The sequence below is a fragment of the Cyprinodon variegatus genome, unplaced genomic scaffold (assembly GCF_000732505.1).
Source record: "Cyprinodon variegatus isolate N-32 unplaced genomic scaffold, C_variegatus-1.0 Scaffold73, whole genome shotgun sequence".
In the NCBI taxonomy this organism is placed as follows: domain Eukaryota; kingdom Metazoa; phylum Chordata; class Actinopteri; order Cyprinodontiformes; family Cyprinodontidae; genus Cyprinodon; species Cyprinodon variegatus.
This window is the reverse complement of record NW_015150526.1, coordinates 41,329-55,525: the sequence shown is the minus strand read 5'-3', so window position 1 is coordinate 55,525 and position 14,197 is coordinate 41,329. Positions and strand designations below refer to the sequence as shown.

At 40.4% G+C, this 14,197-nt stretch overlaps 1 protein-coding gene across 1 annotated transcript; it reads left to right on the top strand.

Moving 5' to 3' along the window:
• The first annotated feature begins 497 nt into the window (after positions 1 to 497).
• LOC107083391 (angiomotin-like 2a) lies at positions 498 to 8,377 on the top strand. Its single transcript, XM_015372592.1, has 11 exons — positions 498 to 710; positions 1,077 to 1,887; positions 2,370 to 2,535; positions 3,751 to 3,895; positions 3,982 to 4,071; positions 6,628 to 6,923; positions 7,011 to 7,186; positions 7,303 to 7,404; positions 7,499 to 7,689; positions 7,782 to 7,895; positions 8,268 to 8,377. The coding sequence occupies exons 2-11, from the start codon at positions 1,184 to 1,186 to the stop codon at positions 8,351 to 8,353; spliced, it is 2,070 nt and encodes a 689-aa protein (XP_015228078.1). The 5' UTR covers positions 498 to 710; positions 1,077 to 1,183; the 3' UTR covers positions 8,354 to 8,377.
• Positions 8,378 to 14,197: the final 5,820 nt, after the last annotated feature.

Sequence of the window (14,197 nt, the reverse complement as noted above, 5' to 3'; positions counted from 1 at the left end):
ATATATATATATATATATATATATATATATATATATATATATATACATAGTAAAGTCTGCCAAAAGCCACTTATGGTTAATGTCTGCTGAACTTATTAAATCTTGCCTCCTGTGATATCACTGCCTTTGTATACTCAAAGCAGAATCATGTGTGTAAGCTTAAAAAAATGTTTTAGTTTTAGTATTTTTCATTATCCAAATTAGTTTACCACGTTTGAGATGTTGATTATAGACATTTATTACTAAAAGACTTGGTTGCATTTAGTTTTTTTTTTATGATGTCACAATTTAAAATACAACATTTTCTTGTTCTTAAATGAAATTGAACATTTTTTAGAGAGTGTTTGGGGTTTCATTTTAATGTTAGTATATTATCTTAAAGGTTATGAGAGTCTTTTCATGTTTTCTCTCTCTGTTGGCTTTTCATTTCTCATTGGTCTAATAAAGCGCAGCTCTCCTCCTCCCTCCGTGCTTTTTTTTACGCTTTTGATCCCTGAGGGACCTCGCGTTTTACATTCCTGGCATTCCGACCTCAGTCCCTCCTCGGTTACTTATTATCGCCGCCTGCTCTCTCCATAGTCATTTCACAGAAAGAGAGGCGCGAGGCGACATGAGGCTCGTTTAACTCGACTCAAACCCATCGGAAATATTGGAAATACTTTAGGATTGAATCCACTCCGAGCGGAGCGTTGTGTTGTCAATGAAAGCTGGTAAGAGACGCTGTTTTTAGATCCAAAGCCGCACCAGGATAAAGAGGCTACATTTTTAATGATGAGTTAATCATCTTGTCAGGATTGAAGAATTTATATGTGTTTGTTTGTTTAAAAGTTTTGATATTCGAGTTTTAAAAGTGTAAACTATAAAAGCTTGGTCCTGTGCGCTTTTGCTCCCCCAACAGAAAGGAATTTTTGGTGCATCTAGTTTTTTTTTTTGCCTGCAATGACATAAAGTCACCAGGAATGTCGCTGTTTGCCATGTTTACTTGGAGCTGCTGTTCCTTCACTTTAACATAAAGGTTTTACATTTTGTTCATGTAGATCTTTAATCATCTGTATGTTTGTCTCTTTATGTTTCAGGTTCCTAGCTGATTTACTGAAAAATAAATCCTATTTGGAAGCAAAGCAGCTCTACTGGTTCTTTTAGAGAAAACCTTTCCTTTTTTTTTTTTTTCTAACACTGTACTATGTCTTCCACTGAGGAGCCGTCTGGCACAGTCCTACACCGGCTCATCCAGGAGCAGCTCCGCTATGGGAACCCTACAGACACCCGCACTTTACTTGCCATCCAGCAGCAGGCCTTGCGTGGAGGCAGTGGAAGCAACAGTGGACCCAGCAGTGCTGGAGAAATGACCAGAAGCCCCAGATCTTCTCTGGAAAGCCTCACTCAGGAGGACCCTTTGCTTCCCCAGCTCTCAGCGAGGCAGGAGCCACAGGGCCAGGAGCACCAAGGGGACTACCATCACTCAGAAAGTGGCTTCCAGCTACACGGAGAGAAGCTGCCAACCTACGAGCAGGCCAAAGCACACTCTCAGTACCCATCCTCTCACTGGACTCACAATCAGCTCCACGAGGGGCAGCTTGTTCTGGGTGATGGATCCTTCCATGAAGAAGCTGATCTGTTGGGGCAAAAATGCAGCCACGTGCGCTCGCTCAGTGAACACCTCATGCAGATGTCTCTGGAGAGAAGAGATGTATTCGCTAAATCTGCAGCCATTAAAATAAACTCTCACAGCTATCCCGAGCTCCCTTACTACACCCCACAGTGCATTGAACGGACGGCGCAAAACGCACCCAAGCGAAGCCCACCCCCAGAATACAGCAGTCCCATCCAGGGCCAGGGTTTTATCCCTCACCAAGTCCAGGAACCAACACTGGCTCGGCCTCACAGGTAAAGAAGAGGGACTTTGTTTTACATCACTACATTTTTGTTGATGTGTTTTAGAGACTGTTGTGGCGTTACATCACATCACTGGTATTACCTCTCAGCCCGCCCAATACTTGCCTTTGTGTTTCACATGCATAAACACATACTTGCAGATATGAGTCACGCTACAGTCTGCATACTGAATCAGATATAGAAGTACTTGCAGAGGAACAAGTCCTGCCCTGTAGATGTTTGTAATGTTTGGCATACGACAGCAGCATTTTCACAGATACCTAAGTAGTCTCTGGTATTCTGACTGTGCTCCATATTTAGGATGGTACAAAAAACGCACAACCCTGTCTGTTGTCTGATTAATTATAATATGATGGTACTTAAGATGACCTTTTTTTGTTAAAATAAGGCTGCTATCAAATCTGACCTAACACAACAAGGCAGCTAGACCCACCATACTCTGCCTCTTATCACAAGATACATTTTTCTCATAGATATGTCCAGCCTGATCAGCCGGACTTACCCAGCTACAACACATTTAACAGTCTGCCACCTGCTGGCTTGGAGGAACCAAACCAGGTGGAGCTGCTGATGATGGAAAATGAGAGGCTGAGGCAAGAGGTGGAAAGTCACAGGGAGAAGACCGGCCGCATTCAGAAGGTAAGAATCTGATGGTTCCTTCAGTAATATGCAAGAAAATTTAAAAAAGGTTGCATTTTTTTAATTCTTGGGGAAAAAAATACAAAAATATGAGAATTAAATTCTTAAAAGCTCTACAGTAAAATCTTCCTCTCAACTTTCTGCCTTTGAAACCCAACTCCAGTTGACAGTTGCTCCCTTGATATCCAAGATATCTGGAGAACTGCTGGGGCCAGCACATAGCCCTCCTGTGAACAAACAGATGAGATCAGCAGCTGCTACATTTCCTTAATGCAGGGCCACAAACAGAGGTCACAACCCGCTCCTGTGTTTGCACACTTCTTTCATTGTTTAGCTGACATGCTGGAGGCCCTTGTGCGCCTGCTTTATTTTCAGAGAGGCCATTGATTTTCTGGGTAACACTGGCCTTGTCACACGGCAGCCGTTTAGTTAGGTAATAGGGTAAAGTGGTAGACTGGGGTTGAAAAAAATTAATTAGCATATTTTTCTCATCCTTTTTGTATTTAAGAGGCTCCTTTTCCCTATTTCACTCCTGATTTATCCCAACATGCCTTTAATATCCTTGTTCAGCTTGTGCAGCCTCGGTGACACTCAACACCTCTGCCAAATCTTTATAATAATCGATCTACTTTCTGTCGTGGTTATGTCACATGGCTTCTGCTGTGCCTCAGCCCTTAAGAATGATAATTGCCAGGGTTGGAAAGTTTTCCCCGTCGGGCCGCGGCCCTGAGTAAACATGCCTGAGTGACTGCTGTAATGGTGGGTGTCTCTTTGCCGTTTCCACAGCCCAGGCTCAGGCATGTACACCTTCCCTCCTACTGGCAACTTTCCCAAATCCTTGTCAGTCTTTCGTTATGCTTATTGCCTTAAATGCCCCAGTGCAAGTGCGCGCACACACACACACCTGGAATTGCGGCTATCAGCGCTCAGGAATGTAGATATAAATCAGTCTTAAAGGGAGTGGTGCAGGCTTGATTTCCTTCTCAGAACAATACCACACACGAACCCCCACAACTGCACACAGATTATTACTAACCTAATCTTAGAACATACCTTACTTACCCTAACCCTACTGTGAAATGTGTCTTGGAAACACACATTTCTGACTAAGAGCTGCATTGCAAAAGCATGAATTACCATTCCAGAGCCTCTGTGGCATGTAAGCTGAGCTAACCAAAAATGTCTTTCTTTTTCTTTTCTTCGCTCCATTTCTAGCTGGAGCAGGAGATTCAGCGCATTTCAGAGGCTTATGAGACGCTGATGCAGGGCAGCAGTAAGAGGGAAAACCTGGAACAGACGCTGAGGAGGAGGCTGGTGGCTGAGATCAGGAGGCTGCAGGATTTTAACAGAGACCTCAGAGGTACGAAACATCCCGTATCAGAGAGAGAGGCAGGACGCAGTAACAGATGCTGTTTGGGCTAACTTTAAAACATTACTGCATCACAGAAAACCTGGACAAAGCCAGAACCCACGCAGCTAAAGAAGTAGAGGTGGCCGACCACAACCAGCACATCATGGCTAAACTCCTTGAACAAAGTAAGTGTGTTACTTTATTTGGCATCTGTGGATTTTTATTTTTTTATCAGAGCTTGACTTGTGTGTTGGCCTAGTGATTAGAGCAGTGCGCTTGTGCTCTGAGAAGGTTGCAAGTACCCTGTTTGATCCCCACGGCCTGCACTCTGGGTCCCTGAGCGAGACCCTAAACCCCACACTGCTCCCCGGGCGCCGCACAGTGGCAGCCCACTGCTCCCCAAGGGGATGAGTTAAATGTAGAGAGGGAATTTCGTTGCTTTGTACTTGTGACAGTGTAATGACAAAAATGTTGAATTCTAATCTTCTATTCCAAAACTTTACATGACATTGCTTTACCTAAATTCTGTTCTCTGGAAGAACAACAAGATTAGGTAAAAACTAAAAACAAAAACTTGTAATCCACCATTTTTTTGTTGAACAAAACCAATAAAGATATTATAAAACACAAAGGCATCTGATTCTGTTAACGCTTTGGGATATCAAAATCCAAATTGGCCAAAACAAAACCCCAAATAAATGATGGTTTTCATCTTTTTACAATTAGAATAAAAGGTCTTAAGAAATTCCATACTTAAATTAAGGAATCCCTATTCACTTTACAATTATATAGCTCAGGGAGGGGTTTTAACAGGGTCTTAAATTATATTAAAAGCTTTAGTTTTAAGTCTTTAAATACCAAAACAGAGTTTTACATAATCTGCTGTTATATCTTACATGTCTACAGTTACACATTTATTACTTCTTCCTTGGATTTACTAAGTACTTTTGACTTTTAAAAGTACATAATTAGCATGGTCTGGTTTGAAGATAGGGATCTGGGTTTGAAACTAAAGCACATCAATAGTACATCTGAAGCTTACTGTCAACTATGTTTAAAGGTGTTAAAGCTATAAAGCTTTGGGTGTACAATACCTTCAGATTATAAAGTTATATAACATGTTTATAAGTCAAGTGTTTGTTTTTATATTTCACACGGTGCTACAGTTAAAGCCATCACTGTTAAAGGTAGACTAAAAGGCTTAAATCTGTCTTTTCACATTTGAGCTAACTTAGGCCTTGAATCCAAGATAATTAAATGTATTCCAAAATATTATTTACCCTCCAGTTTGCATGTGTGCTCCAAAGCACACATGCAAACTTTAGCATCATTAGTTGCAAACAATTAGTTAGCAGTGATATTTTTGGTGTGCTTACAAGTCAGCTATATGTTATCCTAGAATCCCTGATGTGAGAGGATGAAGGACTTTGAAGTGGGTTTTTTAAAAATGTTTATTCTGTCAGTCCACCATGGTAACTTCAAGACTGCTTCATTGCTCTATCAAATGAAGAACTCAACACTTGGGTGTTAAGTTCAGCAAACCAACTTTGAGATCTGCAGCACAAAAACAGTAAAGCTAATTTTCCAAACAAAATCATGCCTGTTAATAGATGGCCCTTAGCAAAGGTCTTACTACATCCAAGCTTGGTGTCTGTTTTAGAAACTCAATGCATGACTGAGCTGGATTTCAGCATATCATGGGGCCCCTTCCTGGAGGTTTTTACATGAGGATTTCTCTTGCATAACTTTGGCTGATTGGCTAAGAAGGCTTATTAAGAGGGAATTTGGTCTGTGCAGCTTTTAGCAAAAGGAAATGAAGCATTTTAATTTTCTTTAATCATAGGGCAGCAGCAGAGGTGGTAGGAATTACCCCCCACCACCCCCCAAAACCCACCTGTTGGGAATGTGATTTATGGTGAATGTTTGAGGATCTGGACTCAAGCAGTGTGCTGGTGTTTGTATGGCCTTGATGAGGAATGTTTTGTGCTATGTGGGTCAAAGGGATGGGGAAGCTCCCCCCTTTCCCCCCCCCTCTTTTTTTTTTTTTTTTTTTGCATTCCAGAACTGTTTCACTAAATGGAGAACACTGGCCACCATGTTGCAACTCTGGAAATTATTACGTGGGTTTTGAAAACCGCTTCATACAGAAATGTGGTGAACACGCTTTGTCTTTGTGGTCTGGCCTGTCGATTTCTCATTTGACTCATGTTGATTTATAACTTCTTTTTTTATAATTCGAAAGAGGAAAAATATTAGTTGTAAGGATTTGATGCCAGTGATTTTTCATAAACTAAAAGAAAATACAGGAATTATGATATTCCACTAATAATATATACATATATATATATTAGTCTATATTCCACTAATAATATATACATATATATATATTAGTCTATATTCCACTAATAATATATACATATATATATATTAGTCTATGTATGTCATGGTGTTGAAATGCGGTTTTTGTTTTTGTCAAAAAGCAATTATAAACATAATTGTGCTGCATTCAGTAATGGAAAGAAAAATTATTTTTAGTATTTCTTCTACGAATCACCAATCAGAGCTAATCGGGGTAAAGTTTAAAAATTCCGATCCCTGGCAAATTGAATGTTGCATCTCAAGGTTGGTATAACACGTTGAAGTCCTTAGAATTCCACCAAAAAGGTTTTCATGTTACACTTGCTCCTGAAGCGGTCCCACATTTATTAAGACTTACCTTTCGATTCTGTTTTATCTTTCAGATGAGGAGCAGAATGCTGAGCGGGAGCGTACGGATCGGGAGATACAGCGCTTGCGAGTGACAGTGGAAGAGCAGAGCATTAGGACCAAGCGCCTTGAGGAGGCTCTTGAGGCGGCTCGGGGACGAGGTCGCCAGCTGGAGGAGGAGCTGAGGAGAAAGAGAGCGTATGTGGAGAAGGTAGAGAGGCTCCAGAGCGCTCTGGCTCAGCTGCAGTCAACGTGCGAGAAAAGGGAGAGTCTAGAGATGAGGCTCAGGACAAGGTTGGAGCAGGAGCTGAGGACTCTGAGGGCGCAGCAGGTAGACCTCTACACTAAGGAAAGCTGTGACAGAAAACATTATGTTTACATCAGTAAATTTCAACAGTATTCCATCTGGTTATTGCAGAGACAGACTCAGCCCCCTGGGTTGACCGTAAGCTCGCTCCAAGAGCGCTTACGTGAGCGCGAGGAGCGCATCCTGGCCCTGGAAGCTGACATGGTGCGTTGGGAGCAGAAGTACCTTGAGGAGAGCACAATGAGACAATTCGCCATGGAGGTGGCGGCCACTGCTGCTGCTCAGAGGTACTTCACTTAACCTTTAGCTAATATTTAGCTGGACAGATCTTCAGTTTAGAGTTGAATTTAAACCAGTAATATTTTGTATATTTATTTAACAATTTTTTATTTGTTTGTTTCAGAGACACAACCATCATTAACCATTCACCCTGCAACTCCTCTAACAACAGCTTCAATGAAGACCTGCCACTTCCTGACCACAGGAACCAGGAAATGGAAAACAGGTAATGTATTTTAAGAAAAGGAGGATGGAAAGGATTTTTGTGTTTGTTTATCCTTTTTTCCCCTTACCATTATTGTTATATTCCTTTACTTCAGGATTCGAGCCCTTTATGCTCAGATATTGGAAAAAGATGCTGTGATAAAGATCCTCACCCAGCGGCTGCATCAGGATCAGAGTCAGAAGGATGAGCAGAGCCCTCGAGCGAACCCCATGAACACGGCGGGAACTCTACTACGACCAGCTTCCTCCACTCCCTCCATCAGCACGGCCTGCAGCAAGAGTAAAGGTCAGAGGCGTTAAGAGTAATTGCAAATCTCAGAGAAGTACAAAAAATGTTTGACAGAAAGATAATGACATTTTCTGTGATGGTCTCCTCAGGTAAAAATCTGTCAAACGATGACATTCGCCCGACCCAACCAGTCCCTGCACAGTCGGAACCTTCAACGCTTGAAAAGCAGACAGAGGAAACCAGCAAAACTAAGCTAAATGACGGTGAGGGACCGGATCAGAATCGCAGTTTAATATTTAAACAGTCCACATTAGAAAGCTAAGAACTTAAAATGCACACATCCAGTAGTTTTGGTCATGGATTCTCTCATTGATTAACTATGGGGAGGATTAACCAGCCGGTCACGTTGCATCAGTGCAGGTCATGCTTCATAATTAGGGGTTTGTGGAATGTGCAAGGTTGAAAAGTAATGTGAATCCGTTGACTTGAGCACATTCAACAGACTGCTTTCTGTGACTGAGGACAATTTCCATTAACCTTTTCAGTCAATGGAAAACTTTTGTATTTGTTTCCCAGTGTTCTGACCTTCATACATTTATAAAATCTGTTTCTTTCTTCTTTCTCTCAACCTCCAGACAAGGCAGGGCCTAAGAAGATGCTGTCAGATCCCTTCAGTGGCTTGGACGACCTGGAGTCGGAGGCAGTGGAAATCTTCATTTAAGCAACCAAAATTTGGATGTTAAATGAAAGAAAAAAGACGTTTTAGTATCTGTGAAAACTGCAAGAAAAGAAACGACGAAAAATTGTGAATGTGTGAAAGCTGAGAAGAAAGGGGCGGAATTTGAGGAAAGGGACTGTTTTCTCATGTCTGTGGCAGAGCTGGGCTCTGAGCCTCTTTCTTACACTGAACCGGACACCTGCAGGCAGTCTGCCCGGCACAGGGAGAATAGAACAATCCTCCCAGGTACTTGGACAGTATTGTGGATTGTAATATGGCAATATGTGTCATACTATTTATATTAATATTTCTTTCTCTAAATATAAAAATGCTGCTTATCCCCTTGACTTTTATTAATATAATTGTATTATATATTTTATTTTTCTCCCCTCTAAGTTAAGGAGCTATATTCTTATCTGGTTTTTCACATTCCCTAAATATTATATATATATATATTTTTTTTTGTTAAATCTGCAGAAAGGGGTTATAAATCTGTTTATTTCCTCTCTCCTGCCTCTTTTGTGGATTTAATATTGTGTATCCCACCACCACACTTTTTGGAGGATTGCCCCGATCTCATTAATTTAAACTGATAACAAGATATAAAGCCCTACTGCTCATGTTTCTCTAGCCGGAGCAGCTGGTTCTGCAAAGGATTTGAGATATGTGAGTAATGAGGTGCGTAATATATAAGGTATTTTTATTAATAATTATTTAAACTTACTCAGAAAAAGTAGTTTTAGGGGACGTTGTTGCATTTCTTTTTGGGTTTTTTTTTCAAACACCCCTTTCCTCTCAAAGTATGTTTGCATGTGTGCTAGCAGTGTGTGCGTTCCCCGGTGTGGTGATTCTGCCGGTTTGGTTACCACTGAGGGGGGCCGAAAAAATTATTATTTTGTTTACTGTAAGCTGCGAACTAACAGACAAGTTTAATAAATTTATTTTATATTTTATACAAATGTTTGTATTGTTATTTCAGACACAGCAGTGGTTTGAGAAGGATACCAAAGAGATTTTTTTGTAAGTTATGAGCCGATAATCACAGCCTTGTCGAGCTGTACACAACCAATCACAATTGACCTCAAAAACAGGCTTTTTTTGGTGAAATCTACAGTTGAATTTATGCAACATCTCGTAAAGCAATGAATAAAGCGTTCCAATAAACATGACCTGACTTCTTGTGTTTCTCAGGCGGTAAGCACCAGTTGTCTCTGCTACTACATGTTAATAAATCATCAGTTCTTCTAAAAGTTTTATATCTACCACTCCTGTATCATTGTCAACCTATCCCCTCACCCCTGCCCTTTTGCTCCACCGCTGCAAAAAGCTCTCTTCATTAATGAGTACCAGCACTGCATTCTTTTGGGTTTAGCCTTATCGGGTGGCCTGTTCTCTTGTTCTCTTCTTGCCATGAAGAGCAGGCTTGACATAGATCAAATTCTCACAGGGATACATAACCCTATAGAGACAAAAACAGGTTTTTCCTAGATTAGCCACTAATACTGTTTGAAATTTCTGTTGTGACTTGGCTAACACGTTGCATTCCTAAAAGCTTTTATTGCCTGCAACTATTGCTGGAACAATACTCAGGGTGTAATGAAGGGAGGATCGAGAATCATGTTATTGGCAATAGAGTCCCTCGGGCTTCAAAAAAGGAACACAACACCGGGTATGATAGTGACATGGAGAACATTATACATTATAGTGTCAGCATGTTAAAAGCGTTCCTGCAGTGTTTAAATAAAGCAGTTGCTCATTTTTGATGATGCATTGTCTCATAAAATGTAAACAGAGGATAAAAACATGGTTTCAAAATGTATGTTCATTTCTATGCATTCATTTCTGCATCAGTGTAGAATGGAGGACATCAGCCTGCACTCAGGGAGGTGCAATGGCAGCCGTGGTTGCTTTGGTAGTGGCCTCAGGTCAATGAATCTGCGATGAGGGCAGGTGTCAAATTCTGCAGGAAAATAAAAATAGGATATGCTTAAAAGTTTTTAGCAGTCAAAAGGACTGTAGCATTTCCTGGTAGATAGCTGTGTTCGCTGTGGCGAAATGCAGTGAGCTTACAGCAGCAGATGGTATTGCACCTCAAATCATCGATGACTCTGAAAACTTCCCACTGGACTTCAAGCAATATGGATTCTGTGCCTCTTGTCTCTTCCTCCAGAGTTAAATGCAACTTTCACCTATGAGAAATCTTTGGACCACCACACAACAGTTTTCTCTGGTTCAGAAGTGGCTTGACAATTTTTTCACCCATGTTTACTGTTTGTGGTGCCATGGATTTGCTGACTCCAGCCTCTCTCCTGAAGCTCCCCCAATAAATGTTGCTTGTCGATCCTCTCAACACTGTTTCTGCAGGTTGTATACAGCAGTCTGGGAATTCTTAGCAATGACCTTCTTTGGTGGGTCTCAGTGTCTGTCCTCTAAAATTCTACCGTCAGCCATCTTTCCCATATAGGTGACCCCAACAGAGACACTATTTAAAGGCTAGGCAAACCTGGGAAGGCATTTTAAGTTAATCGGCTGTTTAGGGTATGGCAATAATTGAACTGTATTGATCTCACATTGGAGAAATTTACCTCTGCATTTAACCCATCCCCTTGGGGAGCAGTGAGCTGCCATTATGGGGTGCCGAGGGGTTAAGGGTCTTGCTCAGACACCCAGAGTGGCAGTCTGTGGGAGTGGGCGTCAAACTTCCAACCTTAGGATTTAAAGCTCTATGCCCTAACCACTAGGCCGCCACTCCCCCATTAACATGAGTTTCAAATATTGAACTTCTCTGAGATGTTACATTTTGGGTATTCATTATCTGTAAGCCATATTCATGAAAAAAACAGAAAAACACAGACTTAAATAAAGCTTTGTTTTTGTTTAATGAGTGACAGAAAAGGAGCTCATTTTTTGTAATAATCAAATGTTATGAGATGCATCTGTGTGTTTACCAAGGTAAAAACTTAATATGCTGTAAGAATAGAGAAAAGTTATTCAAAAAAAAACACATTCTAGGACAGGAAGCTTGTATGCTTCAACATTTTAAGGTATTATGGACATTTTCATGCTTCCAACTTTGTGGGGAAAGATAAGGGACTATCTTTTCCTTTTCCAACATGGCTGTGCACTAGTGCATAAAGACTGTGATGAGTCAGTTTGGTGTGAAGGAACCTGACTGAACAGAGCTCTGACCTGAGCCCAACAGAACACCTTTGTGATGTTTTATAGTGGGAACCATGAGCCAGGATCTCTCATCCAACATAAGAATGCACCCATTAACGATATCTGAAAGCCTTTCCAAAACCGCTGAAGCAGCTGTAAATCTAAAGCATGAGCCAACATCATTTTAAATCCTATGGTTTAAAATTGGTGTGTCATTCTAGTGATTATGTGTGTGAAGGTAGAAACATATAGTTTGTTAAAAAATAAACTAAGTAATGACCTTTAGTATTAGTGAGTGCTTACTCATCAGTACATCCCAGCCTATTGTTCAACCATTTAATCTTTTAAAACAAAGATTAAGATGCAATCTGTGATATAAATCTGACCTAAGAGCGTTAAATAGGAATTAACTATATTTAAACCTGCATTGTTTCCAAAGCAACATTTCAACATGACATTTTTTTTCTTATAACGTCTGCGTGGTTGGCATTTGTGGATTTCTGAAACCTAAATCTACCTAAACCAAAACTCCCAATTCCCATGTAAGAAATACTTTTTAGAATATCTTTTTTTCTTACTGACTATTTATAAATGATACTTTGAAAGAAAATATGTTTTACATTTTGACGCAGTTGTGGAAGAAATCACCACAAGGTGCTTCAATGTGGATCGGGAAATATGGTTGTTTTAAACAAAAAAGTTTAAACAAGCCTGGACCAGGGCTGAGAGGATGTGAGCTTTTGAAATATTTGAAATGCCTTTAACAGTGAAGCTTCTATGGGAAAACACAGAGTAGGAACTGCTGGTATGCAATGGCATCAATCTTAGAGCAAAACTCTTATCTGGCCAAGTGACTGACAGGATAAAAACTTGCCAACATTCCTCTGTGAATTCAAAAGACAGCTGACATGTTTTGACTTTGCCTTTTGCTCTTTTTCCCAAAACTGGTATGATGGAGGAAGATGGGGTGTTAAAACTTGGCTGAGAGGGAAGAGATTCCTTTGTACAGACAAAAAACTTTTTTTTTATTTGAACAATGTTTTTGATTTATTTCTTTCTCTCAGTTTTCTGGAATTACTTGCTCTAAATCATTATAAATGGAATGGGGTGTTGACATGGCATGAAAATAATCTTGATCGCGTTCTTTGTTGGTGTTAAGCCTTAATTCTCAAAGCATCGTGACACCTTCCATCAATCATGAAAACCTTAGCACTTGTATAGAGCCTAAAATGCTCATATCACTCAATTTCTTTGCCATCTGCTGCACAGGTAAGCTGCAGCTGTTAACATGCCAGCTTGTTTGTTTCAGGAGCCAAATTTTTGGTTCAGGGGCCATTCTGACGTTCATGTCACTCTTTGGCAAATCAAACAGATTTTTAGATCTGACAAAAATAACATTATTAAATGACCAAAGCTCTTATTAATAGTTAACACAGTAAAAAATTGTGAATAACATTATTTCCAAACCATTCAGAGGAATTGCTTCTGTGCTTCTGACAATGTAATTAGGGTACTTGAGCTAAAGGTCATGAACTGCTACCCAATTTTTTTCTTCAGCACCTGCTGGTGGAGAGCAGAATTCTACTTCCATTTTTAATCTTGACAAGTCAATACATAAGTCAACACCATCTCACTGGTCAAAAGGGCACAAAAGTGCTTGTACTTGATGAGGACAGCTCACCTGCCCCCACCCTCATCAGGACCTTCTACAGAAGCACCATAGAGAGCGTTCTGATCAGCTGTCTCACTGTGTGGTGTGGAGGCTGCAGCGCATCAGACTGGAAGAAAGTGAGAAGAGTGGTGAGAATGGCAGAGAAGACCATCGGGGCTCCGCTTCTCTCCATAAAAGACATATCATCCCACTGTTGCGTGTCACAAGCCCGTAACATCATCTACGACCCCTCACACCCCCAATATGGACTGCATTCGATGCAGGACCAGCAGATTTCATAACAGCTCCTTCCCCATTGCCATCAGACTGCTGTTGAAAAAAAAAAACAACAACTCTAAATAAAGTCACTGACTCACTGCATCACACCAAACCAAAATACTGCATACTTGCACCATATTTTTGTCTTGAAATGCTCTGAACTTCCTTATCAATACGCTTTTGCCCTAATTTTTTTTTCTCCCACACTGTTTACAATTGATCACTGCTGCACTTTATTGAAGGAAAATTTTAATTCATTGCTAAGCTGCTGCTTGTTCACTGTCTGAAAGCTGTACAAAAGGGAATTTGTTTTGTATACACTCTGTGTATAAAAAATTGCAATAAAAGTTGTTTGAGTCTAAGTCATCCAGTAATTGAAGGAGCAAAGCAGCCAAAGACAATCACACACTGCCACATGTGTTGGTCTGTTGGTGTAATCTTCTCTGAAAAGTGGCAGAAGTAATACATCAGACATTCCTTGTGTTTTCTTATCTCTTAAGCTATCCAGTTTTCCTATTGTTAAACATGAGAGTTTAACCAGTGAAGCCAGCTCGTAGATTAGTTATGTTTACATTCTTGGAGTCATTTTGGTAGGCTTCTGTCTCTTTCTCACTATTCCATGTTTTAGTATCTCATCGTCTTTTAAAAATTCTTTAGATCAGGAGGATTGTGTGTTGCATTTTGATGCATCTCTATTATTCTACATAAGAATAAAGACATTTAGGGGGAAAAATTAATGAGTCAATATCACTATGAAG